This window comes from Hemitrygon akajei, chromosome 32 (assembly GCF_048418815.1).
Source record: "Hemitrygon akajei chromosome 32, sHemAka1.3, whole genome shotgun sequence".
Classification (NCBI taxonomy): Eukaryota; Metazoa; Chordata; class Chondrichthyes; order Myliobatiformes; family Dasyatidae; genus Hemitrygon; species Hemitrygon akajei.
The window spans coordinates 11936796-11955907 of NC_133155.1; the positions used below are offsets into that span (position 1 = coordinate 11936796).

At 43.0% G+C, this 19112-nt stretch overlaps 1 protein-coding gene across 5 annotated transcripts in view; it reads right to left on the bottom strand.

The window, feature by feature from the left end:
* Positions 1-19112, bottom strand: part of LOC140719791 (hippocalcin-like protein 1) — a 153081-nt gene that overhangs the window by 26901 nt on the left and 107068 nt on the right. For all 5 annotated transcript variants that reach the window (XM_073034663.1, XM_073034665.1, XM_073034662.1 and 2 more), the window contains one exon: positions 4264-4661. In XM_073034663.1, coding sequence (XP_072890764.1) covers positions 4264-4641 — 378 coding nt within the window. In that variant the 5' untranslated portion in view covers positions 4642-4661. The remainder of the gene's footprint in view (positions 1-4263; positions 4662-19112) is intronic.

The following is a 19112-nucleotide window of genomic DNA, read 5'->3' on the forward strand; positions in this document are numbered from 1 at the left end:
ATTACTGCTGCAACACACACAAATTTCATGTCCTGTAAGATAGTGATAACAAATCTCATTCTGAGTCTTCAATTTTTAATTCAGTCGGACTGAATAATCCCTCCAATTCCTTTGCAGTCTCATCATTTAGCATTCAATAAATGCACTGTCTTCTTGGACAGGTAGCAAATAAACAGATTATTACTGAGGGGCTGATCAGGAGAGATAAATGCGCCAACCTGATGCTTGTTTGCTCCACTGATATTTTGGACAGATTAACAAGAGCTTACATTTTCCAAAGCTGCTGGAGGCCGTGATAAATCCAATGAATTATTTGGCCTTTGTTGGTCTCTAAGACAGACACGCACTGCATTACAAAAATCACAACTAGTTATGTGGTAAAAGGAAATTTAATTCTTACTGCCTTTTATTTCAGCCAAATTGATACCACCAAAAATATTGTTTGAAAATTACAGAAATCAAGGCTAGTGGGTGGGGTGCGTTGGATCAGGATTATTATTCATTTATTTTATTTGTTGAGATACAACGAATAGCCCCTTCTGGCCCTTCAAGCCTCACTGCCCAGCAACCTTCAAAGACCCCTGGTTTAACCCTAACCTAATCACAGGACGATTTACATCGACCAATTACCCTACTCTAGCCAGTGGCGGAGAGGCATCCACACCGGACTTCGAGGCAAGAGGTCCTGGGTTCGAATCCGGCCGGCTCCTTGCACGCTTTCCATCCGTGCTGGGTTGAGCATCGAGCTGGCAACTCTGCCTCACAAAAAAGTGCTAAAGAAGCGGCAGAAGATGTGCCACAAGGTGAGGAAAGGGACAACAACCATTAACCTACTAACTGTTACGACTTTTGAAACCCATGCACTCCACAGGGAGGATGTGCAGACTCATTATAGACACCATCGGAATTGAACTCCCATGTAATGGCGTCACGCTAATTACCACACCGCCATGGCCCAGAGGCAACTTTATTAAAAATATCAGCAAGCATTGGGAAGTTAAACTGCAAGAAAAATAGCCATATTTTGCTCTAATTCACCAGGTGACTGAGAAACAAGGTTGCTGTTTCACAACTCCAGTGACCTGAGGTTTATCCCAACCTCTGTCAGTGTGAGGAGCTCATATTTTCATCCAGTGAAAATGGGGTTAATGGGGTTAATTTTCTGCATCCCACACCCCACCAAACCCCCAATGCTCGGATTTCTTTTGCATGCTGGGTTCAAAGTTCAAAGTAAATTTATTATGGAAGTACGTACATTTTCACCATACTCTGAGATTCGTTTTCTGGGTAGTGTGCGGAGACGTATAAATACTTTGATACTTACAGTATACAGTATTGTGTGCAAAAGTCTTAGGCACATATATCCAATGTGGATCGGAGAGCGAGTTTGTAAATCTGGCGGGAGCAGAGGATGTTAGGAATGGAGAGGGTGCAGGGCCACGGCAGGGGTGTGGCATAGGTAGAAGAGGAGTGCCAGGGGCGGGTGTGGTGTGGCTGCAGACACATTCGACCCTGAGACACCAGGTAAGGTCGTTTGATTCCAAACAATTGGTTCATTGCTCATTATGGAATGTCTCTCTGGTGCTTTCCTCTCTCTTCCCCCTTTTCCTCCCTGTCCCCTTCCCACTCTCAGTCCACATTAGAGACCCATATCAGAGTCAGGTTTATTATCACTTGCATATGTCATGAAATTTGTTATTTCTTTGCGGCGGCAGTGAAGTGTCATATATAAAATTACTACAGTACTGTGCAAATGTTTTAGGCACTCTAGTTAGATATGTGTGTCCAGGACTTTTGCACAGTACTGTATATATTTGATTGGCTACCATGAACTACCCCTGGTGTGGATGGCAGGAGAATTGGCGGGGGGTGTGCGTGTGGTAACTGACAAGCATTTGAGAGATGAGGGGAACAAGCAATGTTTCAACGTCTGGAAGATTCAGGAGGTTGAGTATCCTGTGTATTTAATATTTCCATAAAATTTGAGTAATACCGTAATATTGTTTGATTAAGCATTGTTTATTTGTTTACATAATTCACTATGGGTTTTATGTACAAAGTACATGAATGGCAAATGTCATTTCACCACCACTTCATTAGCCAAGGACTGAGTTCTTGAGGTAAAAGTTAGACCACACTTAGAATATTGTGCTCTTTTCACTTCAGTTTGTTATAGGATGGATGGAATAGCTTTAGAGAGGCTGCAGAGGAGATCTACCAGGACGCTGCCTGTATAAGAGAGCATGTTTTATGAGGATAGGCTCAGCGAGTTGAGGTGTTTCCCTTCGGAGTGAAGGATGATGAGAGGTGACCTGTTAGAAGATAATAACAGCTATAGATCGAGTGGATAGCTGGAGACGTTCTCCCAGGGCTGAAATGGCTAATACCAACGGCCATAATTTTAAGGTGACTGGAGGAAAGTATAGGGGTGTCTGATTCAGGTCCTTTACACAGAGAGTGGTGGACCCATGGAACACACCTCTCAGGTGGTGGTAGAGGCAGCTGCATTCGGGGCATTTAAAAAACTCTTAGATAGACACATGGATGATAGAAAAATGGAGGGCTACGTAAGAAGGAAGGGTTAGATTGATCTTCACGTAAGTTAAAAGGCCAACACAGCATTGTTGGTCAAAGGGCTTGTGTAGTTGTGTTCTACGTATTTAACTCCACTGATCGCATGATGCTTTGGAATAATTCATCTCCTCCTAGTGGAGGCTCTCTTCTGCTTCTACACTACATAATGGAAACACCTTTGTATTTAAAGATATTTGGAATGCTTTCTATTACTCGTATGGACTAATATATGCATTTAAGGTACAATTTATTTCCCGGTCTTTGCAGAGATGGAGAAATATCTGTGGAAGAAAACAATGTCATAGTACTCCAGAGCCAGAAAAACTATAAGTCAATTTACTCCTGACAGTTATTGAATTCAAAGATTCTTAACAGTCAAAAACACTGACTAGACTGAATATTGAATATTTTTTGTACAGTTCTTAAGAATCCCAACAATAGTACATCTTTTCATTCTGGGTTCTCAACACACTTACTCAAAACATGGAAATACTATGCAGTGTTCTAATTTCTCAACCAATTTCTGGAGGAACTCAGCAGGTCAGGCAGCATCTATAGAAAGGAATGGAGTCGATGCTTCAGGCCAAGACCATCTCAGCTCTTTGTTCCTTTCCGTGGATGCTGCCTGACCTGCTAAGCTCCTCCAGCACTTTGTGTGTGCTAATCCTAGCTTACAGCATCTGCAGAACCTTGCGTGGTTTGCTGTGGAGCGTGGGTGCCACGGTAGTGTATCGGTTAGCGTGGTGCCATTACAACTTGGGGTTTTGGAGTTTGAAGTTTAATCCCGGAGTCCTGGGTAAGGAACCTCTGCATATCCTCCTCGTGGACTGTGTGGGTATTGCGTCCTCCGGTTTCCTCCCACAGTCCAAAGACATATTGGATAGGTTAATCGGACGTTGCAAATTGTCCCGTGATTAGGTAAGGGTTAAATCGGGATTGTGGAGCTGTATAGTTTGAAGCGAGAGAAGGGCCTTTACCACCTTGTATCTTAATAATTCAATGATATCATGACTACTTCATCTTCATGTCAACACGTGCTTTGACAGTGCGACTGAAGGAGATTACTGAGGAACAGAAAATGGGGTTTTCTTTAGCTCGGTAATTAACACGTAGAGAGAGATCACCATTGTTTCTGGGTGGCACAAGTGGGTATGCATAAAAGTTTTAAAAGATGCATTCAAATTAGCGTGTGTGTGAGTGTGTGCGCGCACTTGTCCACACAGCATCAAAAATAACTTCAAAGGCAGCAATTCAATCCACTCTTCAACGCTCTTTTGTGACGAGGCATTTGTGAAGTGCCTGAATGAAAACAGACTCCAATGTGCCCAGGAGACAAAGGGAGGAATCAGACCATCACCAACAAAAGGTAGGATCCACTTGAAATGCAAGGATTAAAATATTACAATGAAGCAGAGGATAGGACTTTCACAAGGGATGATTTACAAACCAGCGACATGCCCACACTTCAATGCATATTTAATAAGAAGACCAAGCATTAAAAGCTTTCTCTTTCCCCAAGAGCTGTAAAATTTGGATCATGCAAGAGGCTGACATGCAAAATATGGGAAGGAACAAACTGGAAGAGACCAAACCTTTGCCTTCGATCGGCCATCTATAAAACGAGCTACATTTTGCACTACCCGCATCCCTGAAATTCCCTGTGTTGAACAGGAGCAGCTGCGACCTTACCTGGACAATCTCCAGCATTTCATCCCGACTGATGTACCCATTCCCATCCAGGTCATACATGCTGAATGCCCACTTCAGTTTCTGCTCCAGCTTGCCTCGAGAGGTGACACTCAGTGCAATAATAAATTCTCGGAAGTCAATCGTTCCGTCGGCATTGGTGTCAAAAGTGCGGAACACGTGCTCAGCAAACTTGGAGGCGTCCCCATAAGGGAAGAAGTTTGCATATATTTTCTTAAATTCTTCAACAGTCAGATTTCCACTCGGGCAGTCTTTCAGGAAGCCTTTGTACCACTCCTGGAGCTCGTGGTCAGTAAACTCGGTGTTCTCTCGAAGATCCTGAAGGACCTCAGGACGTAGTTTGCTATTTTGCTTACCCATGTTGTCTCGTGCGGTCACACCTGATGAAACAGGGGAAAGAAAACAGACTTAGCATGGCTTATCTTCGCTGTTCACTTGCAAATAAAGACACTTTCACTGAAGGAAGCCCTTGATATAAACCAGTGTGACAGCTGAGTAACTGCAATTTATTCAGAACGACAATTGTTTGGGAATAAACTTACTTGCTTTGAGTCAAAGGGTTTATGTAGTTAAATGATATATAAAAGTTGTGTTCCGTTGCCAGTTACAGAAGTAGGATTTAACCTTCTGAGTTACTATTAATAAAATTCATGTGCTTAATAATGTGATGTGCTTATGGCTGAATCACTAGCGCTAGACCTCATGTTCACACTGAGCAGAGATACACCTTTAAATTCTGACCTGAATCATTGACTCCATTTCTCCTTCCAGAGATGCTGCAGGTGCTGGAGTCGGGAGCAACAGTCTACTAGAAACACAAGAGGTCTGGAAATCTGGTGCAATAAACACAATATACTCTGGAGAAGCTCAGCAGGTCAGGCAGCATCTATGGATGGGAATAAATAGTCGACGTTTCCGGCCAAAATTCTAAGTGTGTGGGAGGAGGGAGGGGGATGTGGGGGCTTTAATGTTTTCTGTCGTTCATTCTTTTAGGGTTTTTCTTTTCTCTTTCGTGGATGTCTGCAAAGATTAAGGATTTCAAGTTGCATTCTGCATACATTCTCTGATATTAAATTGAACCAATGTCACCATATACAACCCCGAGATTCATTTTCTTGCGGGTATGCTCGGTAAATCCAATAACCAGAACGGAATCAATGAAAGAATGACCCAAGAGGGCGGACAACCAGCATGCAAAAAACAACAAGCTATGCAAATATAAAAAGCAAAAAAAAAAATGCAATAAATAGAGAACGTGAGATGAAGAGTCCTTAAAAGTGAGTCCACAGGTTGTGGGAACAGTTCAGTGAAGGTACAAGTGAAGTTATCCCCTCTGCTTCTAGAGCCTGATGGTTGAGGGATAATAACCATTCCTGAATCTCCAAGAGGACCAGCACCTTGTCTTAGGGCTTGGGTGCTTCACAGACCTGGGGAGTTATGTTGGCTGGTGCCAGGGCCTCGTGCCTTGATTATTGGTAGGGTCACCCATGCCAAATAGGCCAGACTAAAAGTGGTCCACTGGCAATGAAGAATACTAAATCTGTGTGCGATAGTGTTCCTGAGTCTCCACCTGGGATTTGCATGACTGACAGTGGTGAAACCGAGAGGAAGCTATTGGCACAATGAAGGAAGACAGGGATAGAGGAGCTTTGTTGCTGCCCTAAATGCTGTGGCGTAATAGGCAGTAAGTAACTGTTTCTGAAGCTGGAGCATACTATTATACTATTCTTTCCCTGTGTTGGCGCGTGACCAAGTGGTTAAGGCATTGGTCTAGTGATCTGAAGGTCGCTAGTTCAAGCCCCAGCTAAGGCAGCGTGTGTCCTTGTGTCCTTGAGCAAGACATACACACAGCGTGCCAAGCTGCATCGGTGTCCTTGCCCTTCCCTTGGACAACATCGGTGGCGTGGAGAGGGGAGACTTGCAGCTTGGGCAACTGCCGGTCTCCCATACAACCCTGCCCAGGCCTGCACCCTGGAAACCTTCCAAGGTCCCTTGAGACTAACGGATGCCTATTTCCCTAGAATTGTTTGTGAAGTTTAAGCAGTATTTGTATGCATAGATAAAAGTTGTAGTTTTCTATTGGTTGGGTATTCCTATACAGTTCATAGCACAATCTAATAGTAGGTAGTCAGTTCACCCTCCCAGATTTATGTGCACATTAATGATTTCAATTAAACCAATGGACTGCTACTTTTATGATTAATTCATGGATTAGCAAATTATTATTGTAGCAGAAGTGGATTAATTGGTTTAAGTTCCTTTTCGGTAGTGATTAGAAGAAAGATTTGACTTGTATTTGAAAAGTACATGTGAATATTTTGCATCTTGTTGATCGCAATACCCTGGATACCACTCATATCTAATAATTATGCAGATTTTTCAAGGGAGATCCATCTCTGTTTTATGTGTTCATGTCAGGAATAATGTAAATGGCTGTGAAGATGAAATGCAATTTGAATAATCCCCTCAGCCACAAAACACTTCTGTTACAACTGAGTTTTATTTTGTGCAGTCAACCTTCCTTTCACATTCATGCAGTACATTAATTCAACATGTTCAATGAGTCAAAAATCTGTAAACAGTTTAATAAACACTTCATTATGCAACACCCTAGTTTAAAAACCTACCCATGTTTGAGTGTACAAATTTCAAATGTCATTGTAACAAACTCTAATCCAGTTAAATATTGCTCCTTGGCATCGTCGGCCCCAACTTCATTTCCTATTAACTACGAAATGTTCAAAACCCTAGTACAATGTACTTCAATTCTCAGATGGAGTTTTATGATAAAGGTCATTGGCTTGAATTGTTTTAGTATTTAACAGATTTGGCATTTTGAGTTCATTGATGCACAGCATTTCTCAATGTCATTAGAGGTTCATTTATTATCGAAGTATGTATGCAGTATACAACTCTGAGACTCGCCTTCTCCAGACAGCCACAAAACAAAGAAGACCCATGGAAGTCAGTTCAGAGAGAAACAGCAAACCCACCCCCATTGCACAAAAAAAGAACAGCAACCACCTGCCCCCAAAACCCCCTCCTCCACACAAACACGCAACAAGTACATTGACCTCCAAAATCCCCCTCTCTCTGCACAAAACAAATGAGAAAGAACGGGTGAAAACACAGAATATATAAACTATAAGATTGAGAAAAAAGTCCTTAGTCCATACTCCAAATCAATAAAAACAGAAAACTTCGGTAACATCCTCCAAAATCATCAAAAGAGAGAGAGACCCATTAAATATAGTGAAATACACTCTATCAGTGAACCAGCCACTTTGACCCTTTTAGATTAATATCCCATTTCAGAATCCCATATTTGTGTACGATTAAAACTTTAAATCAGATTGCATGGCAGATTTATTTTTGCATGGAGAGAGAGGAATGGTGTCATTTCTGCAAGATTATCTTTGTTAGCAAATAACACAAAGCAGAAATTTTACATTAATGTCATAAAGATACAGATGTAACTGGCTAATTCATTGAATTAAGCTGTCAAAATAAAATTATGGAGCCAATGTCAAGGTCTCAGAGACAGTGCAGGGAAGATTTACTGGAATAGTTCCAGGGTGGAGGGATTTCATATACAAGGTTGGACCGGAGATACTGGGACATTTTCTCCATAATAGAAAAGTAAGAGGAGGTTTGATGTTGGTACATTGGACCATGAATGGTCTGGATAGGGTATATTGAGGAACACCATTCTCTTTGGTTCATGGAGCTGGTGTGACAAAGAACACTTGGTAAATGCACTCCTTACACACTCACACACACATATATACACAAACATTGCCTTGTCATCCTGTTGTCACTGTGCTGAGCGTATGCACATCATTGTCTTCCCCGGTTATATTCTCATAATGGGTCCTGACCCAAGCTGATGCACTTGTGTTGGCTCTATGGTGCCTTTCCCACCACAAACAGCAGAATATTCCATTTCTTTATTAAAAGGGATGTGTATATGTTGTTTGTATACTGAATTTAAGGTAGATAGAGTCATTGAAAAGAACGGAACAGAAACAGGCCCTCTGGCCCATCTAGCCCATGCTGAACCAATATAAATTGCCTACTCCCATCGACCTGCATACCCCCTTGTATCCATATCATCCATAAACCTATTCAAACGTCACTTAAATGTCGAAACTAAGCTCACATGGACCACTTGTACTGGCAGCTCGTTCCACACTCTCACGACTCTCTGAGTGAGGAAGTTCCCCTCATGTTCCCCTTAAACTTCTCACTTTTCACCCTTAACCTATGTCCTCTGGTTGTTGGCCCACTGAACCTCAGTGGAAAAACCCTGCTTGCATTTACCCTATCTATACCCTATACCCCTCATGCTTTTGCATACCTCTATCGCATCTCATCTCAGTCTTCTACAGTTCTAAAGGACATAGTCCCCACGTATTCAATCTTTCCTTATAACTCAGGTCCGGCAGACGCAGCAACATACTTGTAAATTGTCTTTGCACTCTTTCAAACTTGTTTACATCTTTCCTGTAGGTAGGTGATGAGAACCGCATGCAATACTCCAAATTAGGCCCCGCCAATGTCTCATATAACTTCAACCTAATAGTCCATGTTCTGTACTCAATACATTGATTTATGAAGGCCAATGTGCCAAAAGCTTTCCTTACGACCCTATCTACCAATGATGCCACTTTCAATGAATTATGTACCGGTACTCCCAGACCCCTTTGTTCTACCACATTCCTCAGTGCCCCACTGTTCACTGCGTAAGACCTATCCTGGTTGGTCTTACCGAAGTGCAAAACCTTGCACTTGTCTGCTTTAAATTCCTTCCACCATTTTTCAGCCCCTTTTTCCAGCAGATACTTCTGTTTATTTTGTAACATGATTACAGCTACATTGTGGGGTGCATCATATTCTAATTCATGTGTAGTCTCAAGTTAACTTTGTGGATAATTAAAGATGGTATGTCCTGGTGCCTAATAAATAGGGCTCTTCAACCTCAGTAGGAGAAAGAGAGAGATCAGACCTGCCAGGGATTCACATTAGACAGAATGGTATGGAGTTAGTATTGTGTTTTCTGGAAGGTAACTTTTTGTAAATATTAGCAGTTTCCTTTTCACTATTTTTGTGAATTTTTGACGATAATGTTTGATTTTTGACGCACCTAATAATCACCCTCGCACAAAAGTCATTCCAACCACTTTTTCCTTGGTCATAGCCCACGTATCTAACAGCTGGGAACACATATAATCTGCATCAATGAATGTAAAATGGATGCAAGGTGAAGTTGCTCAGAGCGGCTCTGAAGTTCAGTGTAGCTTGAACTCTTGCCTTTGATTCAGTTTCCACTGCCCCCAGTATCTGCAAAACCAGTTGAACTTGGCTGTAGGGGGAGAATTATTGTCACGGCTTTGTGGAATCAAACTGACAGGACTCCTCCACTAAGTCAAATTTATTATCAAACTACATACGCGGTAGGTCACGCATACTACCTTGAGATCATTTCCTTGCTGGAATTTACAGGAAAATAAACGTACAACAGAATTGATTAAGAACTATACAGACTGAAAAACAACCAGCATGCAAAAGAAGAGAAACGGTGCAAAAAATACTGTATAAACAAATAATATTGAGAATGTGAATGGCAGAGTCCTTGAAAGTGAGTCTGTAGGTTGTGGAATCAGATCCAAGCTGACGAGAGCGACCATCTTGGCTATGGTTTAGGAGCCTGATGGTTGAGGGTAATAACTGGGGACTGCTTGTCCCTGTGCTATAACAATTCATTCATTCTATGATGTCTGTCCACAACTGGATATTTGTCAATTATTTGTGCATTTTCAAACATTGTTAAAGTATTTGGCTGAAGCATAAGTAAGACATTTTGACTCCTCAGTGCAAACACTGCTGTTAGATAGCACAGAGGCTAATGACTTAAAGAATCTTTAGCGGAAGACTTATTCCACAGCCTGAGCAGTGTAAAGGCACTCTGTAAACTTCAGTGGTCCCAGCCAATAGCATCACTACCTTTATCCAAATCCAAATCCACAGAAGTTACTTCAAAACAAAACAACTATTATTACTGAAAATGGATCTCCTACTTTCCCAGCGTATATGACAAATAAACTCTTCTCGGGCTTCTAGCCAGGTACGTGTATTGATTTTAACCGATGTTTCGATGACAAACTTTGCTATTTTCTTCAGGGATGATGCCTGCGCACGTCCAGTCCAGTGGTATCTATACCCCTGTCATCTGCCCCTCCTGATTGGTCAAGTCCTCAGCCAATCAGGTTTCTGCTCTCCTACCTTGCTTACAATCGAATTCCAGTTCTTACTAAGTGCAAGAAGTTTGAAAAAGTTAGCCTTTTTGAAATTGCTATTGCAGGACAACAAGACGTAGGCATGATGGGAGGGTAAACCAGAATGACCCCTTCAGAAAGAAGCAAGATTTGGGTGGTACTTTCGTACAGATAGTAGAGTTGCAATTTCACAGTGCCAGAGACCCTGGCTCAATCCTAGCCGTGGGTTCTGGCTGTGTGGAGTTTGCATGTTCTCTTCGTGGCTGTGTGGATTCACTCTTACATCCCAAAGGCATGTGGGTCATTAGGTCCACAGGTCTCTGTAAATTACTCCTCACTCGTAGGCGTGTGGTAGAATCTGCAGAGCAGGTAGAACGCTGGGGTGGGGGCGGGTGGTTGTGATTAATACTGTATCAGTAAAAATGGTTGGTGAACTCGGCAAGACGACGACCTTCTGCTCGCACTGTATGACCTCAATACTCTATAGGAGGGCAGGGAAGTTTGCGTGGGCTGGATCATATTCTAGGTGGCACAAATTGTCAAATGCAAATTGCAACAACTAATGAGTGAAACATGACAGAGTTAGAGCAATAGTGCGAGGAGGAGGAAGCAGGAACCATGATCACATCTCTTACATTTGGAATAGATTTGAAATATAATGAACTAAACCTTACAGACAAGCCAAAATAGTTTTATTAAAACTTTACTTGTATAGAATTTTCTAATGCTGGCTACCCAATAGCTCCATTGTTCCAAACAACAATTTTCTTTCAAAAAAAAAACCCAGGGAAACAAAGCAAATACTAGAATGTTGAACAGGGCTAATGTATTCTTTTGTCTCTTTAGAAGCCTAATAAATGATGAAAATTGTAACACATGGTGGAAGGGCAACATGGGACTCACTTCACATGCTTAATGTAATTGTTATTGTGCATACATGTCACTCATTAGATTGAAGCATCAATAATTTCAACAGAAACATTTAGCACCGACTGATTTATATAGTGAATCCCAATGTAGGGTTAGAATGACATCTGGGAAAGATTCCTTTTATAGTTTCAGTACACATTGTCTTATTAGCGAGATTAGAATCAAAAATTATTTTTGCTTGAAATCCAGATGATAAGTGGTCTTTGCCTTGTCTAGAATGAGATTAAATTGTTTTTGAAACAAGCATTTCAGAACGCGGTTCAATATCACTGGCATATGTCATGAAAATTGTTGACTTTGTGGCAGCAGTACAATGCAATATATAATAGGTGGAATGGTAGCATAGTGGTTAGCACAACGCTTTACAGTACCAGCGACCGGGGTTCAATTCCTGCTGCTGCCTTTTAGGAGTTTGTACATTCCCCCCATAAACGGTAGGTTTCTTCCTTCCACAGTCCAAAGACGTACTGGTTGGTAGGTTAATTGGTCAATGTAAATATTCCCGTGATGAGGTGCGGGTTAAATTGGGGGCTTGCTGGGCAGTGTGGCTTGAAGGGCCAGAAGGACCTATTCTGTGCTGTATCTCAATCAATCAATCAAAAATAAGTGCCTAGGAAATGAATAACAGCAATGTTCTATCTGAAGGTAGAGTATAAATGTTCAATACTATGAATTCTAGGGGGAGCAGGTTTGAGCTGAATGTAGATTGTACGTTCAGCTAGAATTGTACAGAGTTCTGATGAAGAGTCACAGCCTGAAACTCTGACTCTTCGTTCCTCTCCATGATGTCGCCTGCAGTGCTGAGCTCCTCCAGCACTTTTTGTGTGTTGCTCTAGATTTCCAGCAACTGCGGAATCTCTGGTGTTTATGCAGATTGTACATTGGGTTACAACACTGCATTAACTGTTCTGACCTGCTCTCCTTCAAAATGTGGCTCTGCTTCGGGATTGCTGGACGCATACATTAATTTTATATGACATGAGCTGCTTTAACACAGATTACCATTTAATTATCTACCACTGCTGTTCTTTAATATTTTAACAGAAAGCTTCAATTCAAATGAACTCTTTCCTGAAGAGAAAAATGAACTCTGTATATACATCAGTTTGATAGAAGAGATGTATACATCATTTATCCTACCTGAAACATATGCAAACTGCCTTTAAGATGACCAAATCTTTCCACTTTTGTTACTATGGTTGAAATGGTATGTAAATATTAAGGTGATAGGATGAATAATGTTCAGAACGTTAGGGCTTTTACAAGCATTCAATTTAACCCCTTAAGTTGACTACCACAAAGTTTATTTATTTCTTCCTATGGAATGCAAGCTGGCTTTTTCCACTGAGGCTGGGTGGGACTACAACCAGAGGTCATGGATTAAGGGTGAAAGGTGAAACAAGGGTGAAAGGTGAAAATTTTAAGGTGAACATGAGGGAAAACCTCTTCACTCAGAGGGTTATGAAGCTGTGGAATGAGCTGCCGGTGCATGCAAGCTCAATTTCAATGTTAAAGCAAAGTTTAGATAGGTACATGGATGGTAGGGGTATGGAGGGCTGTGGTCCTGGTGCAGGTTGATGGGAGTAAGCAGCTTAAATGGCTTAGCACAGACTAGGTGGGCCGAAGGGCCTGTTTCTGTGCTGTATTTTACAATAACTCTAAAAATAGACTGTTGTGCAGATATCTCAAATGTTGGCAGAGACAACCAGAATAGAGAAATGGTAATTAAAGGTAAGTAGGTCAATACAAGGTAAATTAATTTCTCCCTGTTCTCTGAAGAACGCTTCCCTGGTGAAGCCAAATTCATAGTCCGAACTATGTTCGCTAATGTACCAGAGCTCTGCTCAGCCACTTAAACAGAATTATCCAGTTGCATAGAAGTGGGAACTACTGCCCACGATATCCATGCTGATTATGTTGCCACTGACTCTGATCCCATTTGCTTACATCAAGCCCATAACTGGCTGCCTAATTATCCCCTAAATGTGACGACTGTATCTGAGAAGATACAGAAACTTGGGAGCATGTACCACCAGGCTCCAAGACAGCTTCTACCCCACTATTGAAAGACTATTAACTACTTCCCTAGTATGATGATTTGGACTCTCGACCTCACAACTCACATTATGATTCTGCACCTTATTATTTACCTACACCGAGTCCTGAGGAAGGGTCTTGGCCGGAAATGTCGACTGTCTATTCCTCTTCACAGATGCTGAGTTGCTCCAGCATTTTGTTTGTGCTACGCCGGATTTCCAGCACCCGCGGAATCTAAGCTAGAGTATGGCGCAAAGCAAGGTACATTGCTAGGACACTTAAGACCTCTGCACATGTAACCCTAGGGGTTAACCACCGGCCCAGCCAAACTTAAGAAATCTTCTTTGGGTGGATGCTGCATGATGTGTTCCCTTGTTACAAATCAGTGCCACAGAATAACAAACGCTACACAATATGCAATTAAACAATTGAGCTTTATAATTCTTAATTTGACTGTATGGTTAGTAAAGAAACAAAAAAGGAAAAGGGCCGATTCTCATGAAACCGTCTAACATGAAATGTTGGAGCTCATGGTTCCATCCATTCATTCCCCGTCGACCTCCTCTGAGCGTAGCCAACTCTCGGAACCTCTCTCCAAGTCCACTCCGTCCGGTGGTCTTACTAACTCTCCCCATTCGCGTTTTCTCTCTTCATCTCTCCCCGACAAAAAACCGCAAAATCTCTTTTCTCAGACCCACAAGAAAAAACAACACACCTCTCATTGGATGGCACACATTCCAAAGCCCCTGTAATCTCTAGTCTTAACCCAAACATTGCTGCTACAGAGAAACTATTACATTAGCAGTGAAATCTTACAGTGCATTACGTTGCACACAGTGCCGTAGTAATTTTATGCGTTGCACTGTACTGCTGCCGCAAAGAAAAAACAAATTTCCTGACATAAGTGAGTGATGATAAACCTGATTCTGATATGGGTCTCTATTGTGGGCTGAGAGAAGGGGGCAGGGAAAGGGGAATCATGGTTGGGGAAAGAGACAGGTAGAGGGGAAGGAGTGGGATGCACCGGAGATGTTCTGTAATGATCAATAAACCAATTGTTTGGAATCAATTGACCTTGCCTGGTGTCCCAGGGCTGGGTGTGTCACCAGTGCCACCCCCACCCCTGGCATTCCTTCTCTACCTCCAGTCCCACACCCCTTCCTGTGGTGCTCCATCCTCACCATTCCCAACTTCCTTTGCTCCCACCAGATTTACAAACTCGCTCTCCACTCCACATTAGGCCTTGGCACAATACTGCATTTGTAAACTAATAGATGTAAATATGAATAAGTAGTGTCCAAAGTACTACAGGTCAGTAATTCCAAGCACAGTTGTTAATGTGCATGAGTATTTCTGTCTTCACAGATTTTTCACTCCAGGTGAAAGTTTACAGCTGAATACCTGAGGCCTGTTACTTTGTCCATCCATCAACAGAGTGAGCACGTTTGATGAAACCTTCCAAGAAGTAATCCAATCATAATTTTACAACTTTGAATGTCAGTAAAGTTGGTAGTGGCACCATGAAAGATCCAAAGTATCAGGGCACCTTAGCAGATATACCCAATCTTAAGTCAGGTCTAAATAATAGACCCACTGATAATTTTAGACCTTTTGTCCAAGATCCATAGTCTTTGGAGATGAATCTATCTAGTGCCACTGTATAGAACAATTATAAGCCTCAATTGCTGCAAGGTCACAGAATATAAGGTGGAGGAAGGTCACATTGCAGGTTTGTGAGCAGCTCAGAAACAGCCATATCACTAGAAGTGTCTCCTTTGACATTTCCTGGCAATGATGTCATCCGGCCCGTTAATTCTGTCAGCTTTCGCAACAAGCCGATTCTCCCATTAACTAACCCTGCGATCCGCTCTCCACAGGTTCTGGTGCTTAGTTACACAGTTCGGGGAATTTCCAGGCCTCGGTTCCCCCACTGAACCACACACGTCGGGAACGTGGGAGGAGATCGAAGCCCTCGGGGAGCAGCCACGCGATCACAGGCTCCACGTAGCAACAGTCACGGTCAGGATCAAGCCCGGGTCATTGGAGCTGGGTGCCCAACCCGAATCTGGTCCAATAGACCATGTTTAGTTTTACTTGGAGCATGCCGCTAAGAAACACTACAGTGTTTGTATTATCTGCTAAAACAAGGCACTGAAAGCCCCATGCCCTAACACTAGGCAGATATATGTATAATTACATTGGTCCCTACATCTTTCCCCTAATTCCACCCCCTCCTCCGCTGTTGCAACTGACTCACTCACGCTAATCATCTGCTCTTCTTCAGATCCTCTGTGCCATGATCTTACTCTACCAGGTAGTGAACAAAGCAGCTCTCCGGGGTGTGGGAGGAAATCAGAGATTTCAGAGATAAGGCAGAGAATGCGGAATCACTGCATACTGAGCGGGGACTAGAATCAAACTCGGGTGCTCGAAACCGTGCCACAGCAGCACAAACTGCTCCATCTCCCTGCTGCCTAGATTTGGTCAGAGGCACGGAGCTCTACAAGAGAAATCACGGGAAGAGTTTCTCAAAGCCTCTGAGGATCACTGTGACGGCCCACACTCTAAGACAATGGGCAGAGTCAGGCGTTCAAAGGGACAATACCTGAATTCATTTCATTATTTATTGAGATACTGTGTGGAATAGACCCTACCAGCCCTTCAAGCTGTGCCATTCGGCAATACCCCAAATCTAGCCCTAGCCTAATTACGGGACAATTTACAATGACCAATTAACCTACCAGAATTAACCAGCATGTCTTTGGATTGTGGGAGGAAACCAGAGCACCCGGAGGAAACCCACACAGTCACGGGGAGAATGTACAAACTCCTTACAGGCAGTGGTGGGAATTGAACCCTGGTCGGCTGCACTCTAAAGCGTTGTCCTAACCACTACACTATCGTGCTGCACAGCAATTCATAATTGAGTGAAGCTGCTAATTGCTTTTGAGTTCTGAGCAAATCAATAAAATCAGAAGTGCAACTCCATTCATAGGAATGAAGGAGTGCCTATATAGCCTTAGACTCAGTGCGTCGGCCATACCAACTACTCAGAACCAGAGCTGATGAGTTGGAGGGCAGGCAGCAACGTTTCATACAGAAGCACAAAGCAGGAATGGCTCCAATACATGGCATAAGCATTGTGGTTTTGCTCACATTGGAAATAATGTATTGGCTCTAACTTTCACGCTTGAGAAGCCCAATGTTATATACTTGTGTACAATGTGGTGAACTACATTTACCTGTCTGGACATGCCCCCCCCTGCTGACTGCTCCTGTGGCTCCTCCCACGGACCCCGGTATAAAGGTGATTGGAGCCTGAGCCCCGGTCTCAGTCTCCAGGATGTAGTATGGTGGTCAATTGCTGCTTGTTCTTTCTTCCAGCCAATAAAAAGCCTATATCTCGCCTCACGTCTCGGAGAGTTATTGATGGTGCATCACACGTGCAAACCAATCATAAAGCTCTTGGAGAACGTCATGGGCAACTTCCACAAGGTCGAATGTCAAGCTTCAGAAAGGAAGAACCCACTTTTTCCACCAAATCCAAATGCGTCACCTCATTACTCGATCTAATTAACCCAGCACTCCTGTTCAGTTCAAGTTTAATTGCCGTCCAACCATACTTGAATAACGGAAAACGAGACGGCGTTAACACGGGGTCTAGGTGCTAAAACATGTTATGAACAGTCTCACAGACACCTTAACACGTTCGCAGAATAAAAGAGTCCCGACGACACCCCCACCCCCCCAACTCGATGCCCGGTCCTCGGACATACAAGTCAATAAGCCCACATGGAATATCAGTAAAATGCAGCAATGCAGATCATGCATGTATATTAAGTGTTTTGGTAAAATAAGAGCTGCTGTGTTCGAGCTGCCGTCAAAACAAAACTACGGAAACCTGATGAAATGAAAGGGCAGCACGGTGGCCTGGCAGTTAGCGTAATGCTTTCCAGCACCAGTGATCGGAAGATCAGGTTCAATTCCCACCACTGTCTGCATGTTCTCCCCGTGACCATACAGGCTCCATCTGTATCCTCCCATATTCCAAAAACACACCTGTTGGGGTTAGTGGGCGTGGGTATGCTATATTGACATCGGAAACGTGGCAACTTACAGGCGGACCCCAGCACACCCTCGGACTGTGTTGGTCATTGACGCAAATGACATATTTCACTGAATGTTTTGACATACATACAACAAAGCTAATCTTTGTCTTTTATTTTCATCATCAAGATATCTTATTGGGAATTATTTTTCAGACAATATTGTTTCTGCAGACATAATTCAGGATGGAAGCTTCCAAGACATAACTTCATGAAATTCGTTCAAGCTACTTCACAGAAAAATAGAAATAATTGATTTCAGGCAGTGGTTGGTATTTAGCGAATGATTCCCATAACCACATTTGCAATGGGCCACGGTGATAAATTATTTTTGAGCAGATAGCACAGAAGGAAGCTGCAAATCACTAAACAATGGAGACGAAGAAAGCTCCTCATACGACTGTTTGATAGAGGGACCAATACAAGTATTGTGCCCACAAGCAATTACTGTGGTCACGTCCACCCATAATCATTGCTCCTGAACAAGTCTTGAACAAAGGAATATTCTCCTTGACTGAATTCAATGGGAAAATCCACTACAACTGCAGGAAAATGTGTTCATGCCTGTGTCCTCTTGTCGTTACCACCTAGAGTTATAGTCATATAAAAGTACAGCCCAGAAATAGGCCCTTCAGCCCATCTAGTCCATGCTGAACTATTTAACCTGCCCATTCCCATCGACCTGCACTGGGACCATCCATGTACCTATCCAAACTTCTCTTAAGTATTGAAATCGAGCTCCCGTGCACCACTTGTGCTGGCAGCTTGTTCCACACTCTTACAACCTTCTGAGCGAAGAAGTTTCCCCTCATGTTCCTCTTAAACTCCTGTCGATTCAGATTAAAAGGCCCATCACCCATCTTTGACAGGGCAATTTGAAGAAGTGGGGAAGCCCCAGAAAATCGGGTTCATGAGAATTTGCAGGTTGCTAGGTGTTCCTGGTCATCCAGTGAAGTCTTCCCTTCGTGAATTTCCTTTTGTAGCATCTGCTTTTCCTTCAGTTGAGCCTCCTGCAGTTTGTTGTTCTCCTCTTCCTCCTCCCACTGGCCCTCAGCAAGGCCTCTGCTCTCCCAATATGCTATGTGAAGCCTGGGGCAGACAAAAATGTTCTTGAAGCCTCATCTAGTAGGCCTCGGAGGACAGCCCCAAATGTGCAAACAATAAAATCTCAATGCAATCATTTCTTCAGATCAAAAAGCTCGAAAACCTGGGCCTCTCTACCTTCCTCCAGAACTGGATCCTCAACTTCCTAACAAGAAGACCACAAGCAGATCAGAAATAACATCTCCACCTTGCTAACTATCAATACTGGCACCTCTCCACCTACGAGGGGGCGCTTGCCGCCCTCAAAAGACAGTACCTGCGGCCGGTAAACGCTGTTTATGCCCGGCACCGCTTGGCAACACGAAAACAGCGGCCTACGGAGTCGACTGCTGAATTTCTCCGAGCTCTACAGGCACTCGTGCGGACTTGTGACTGCCAA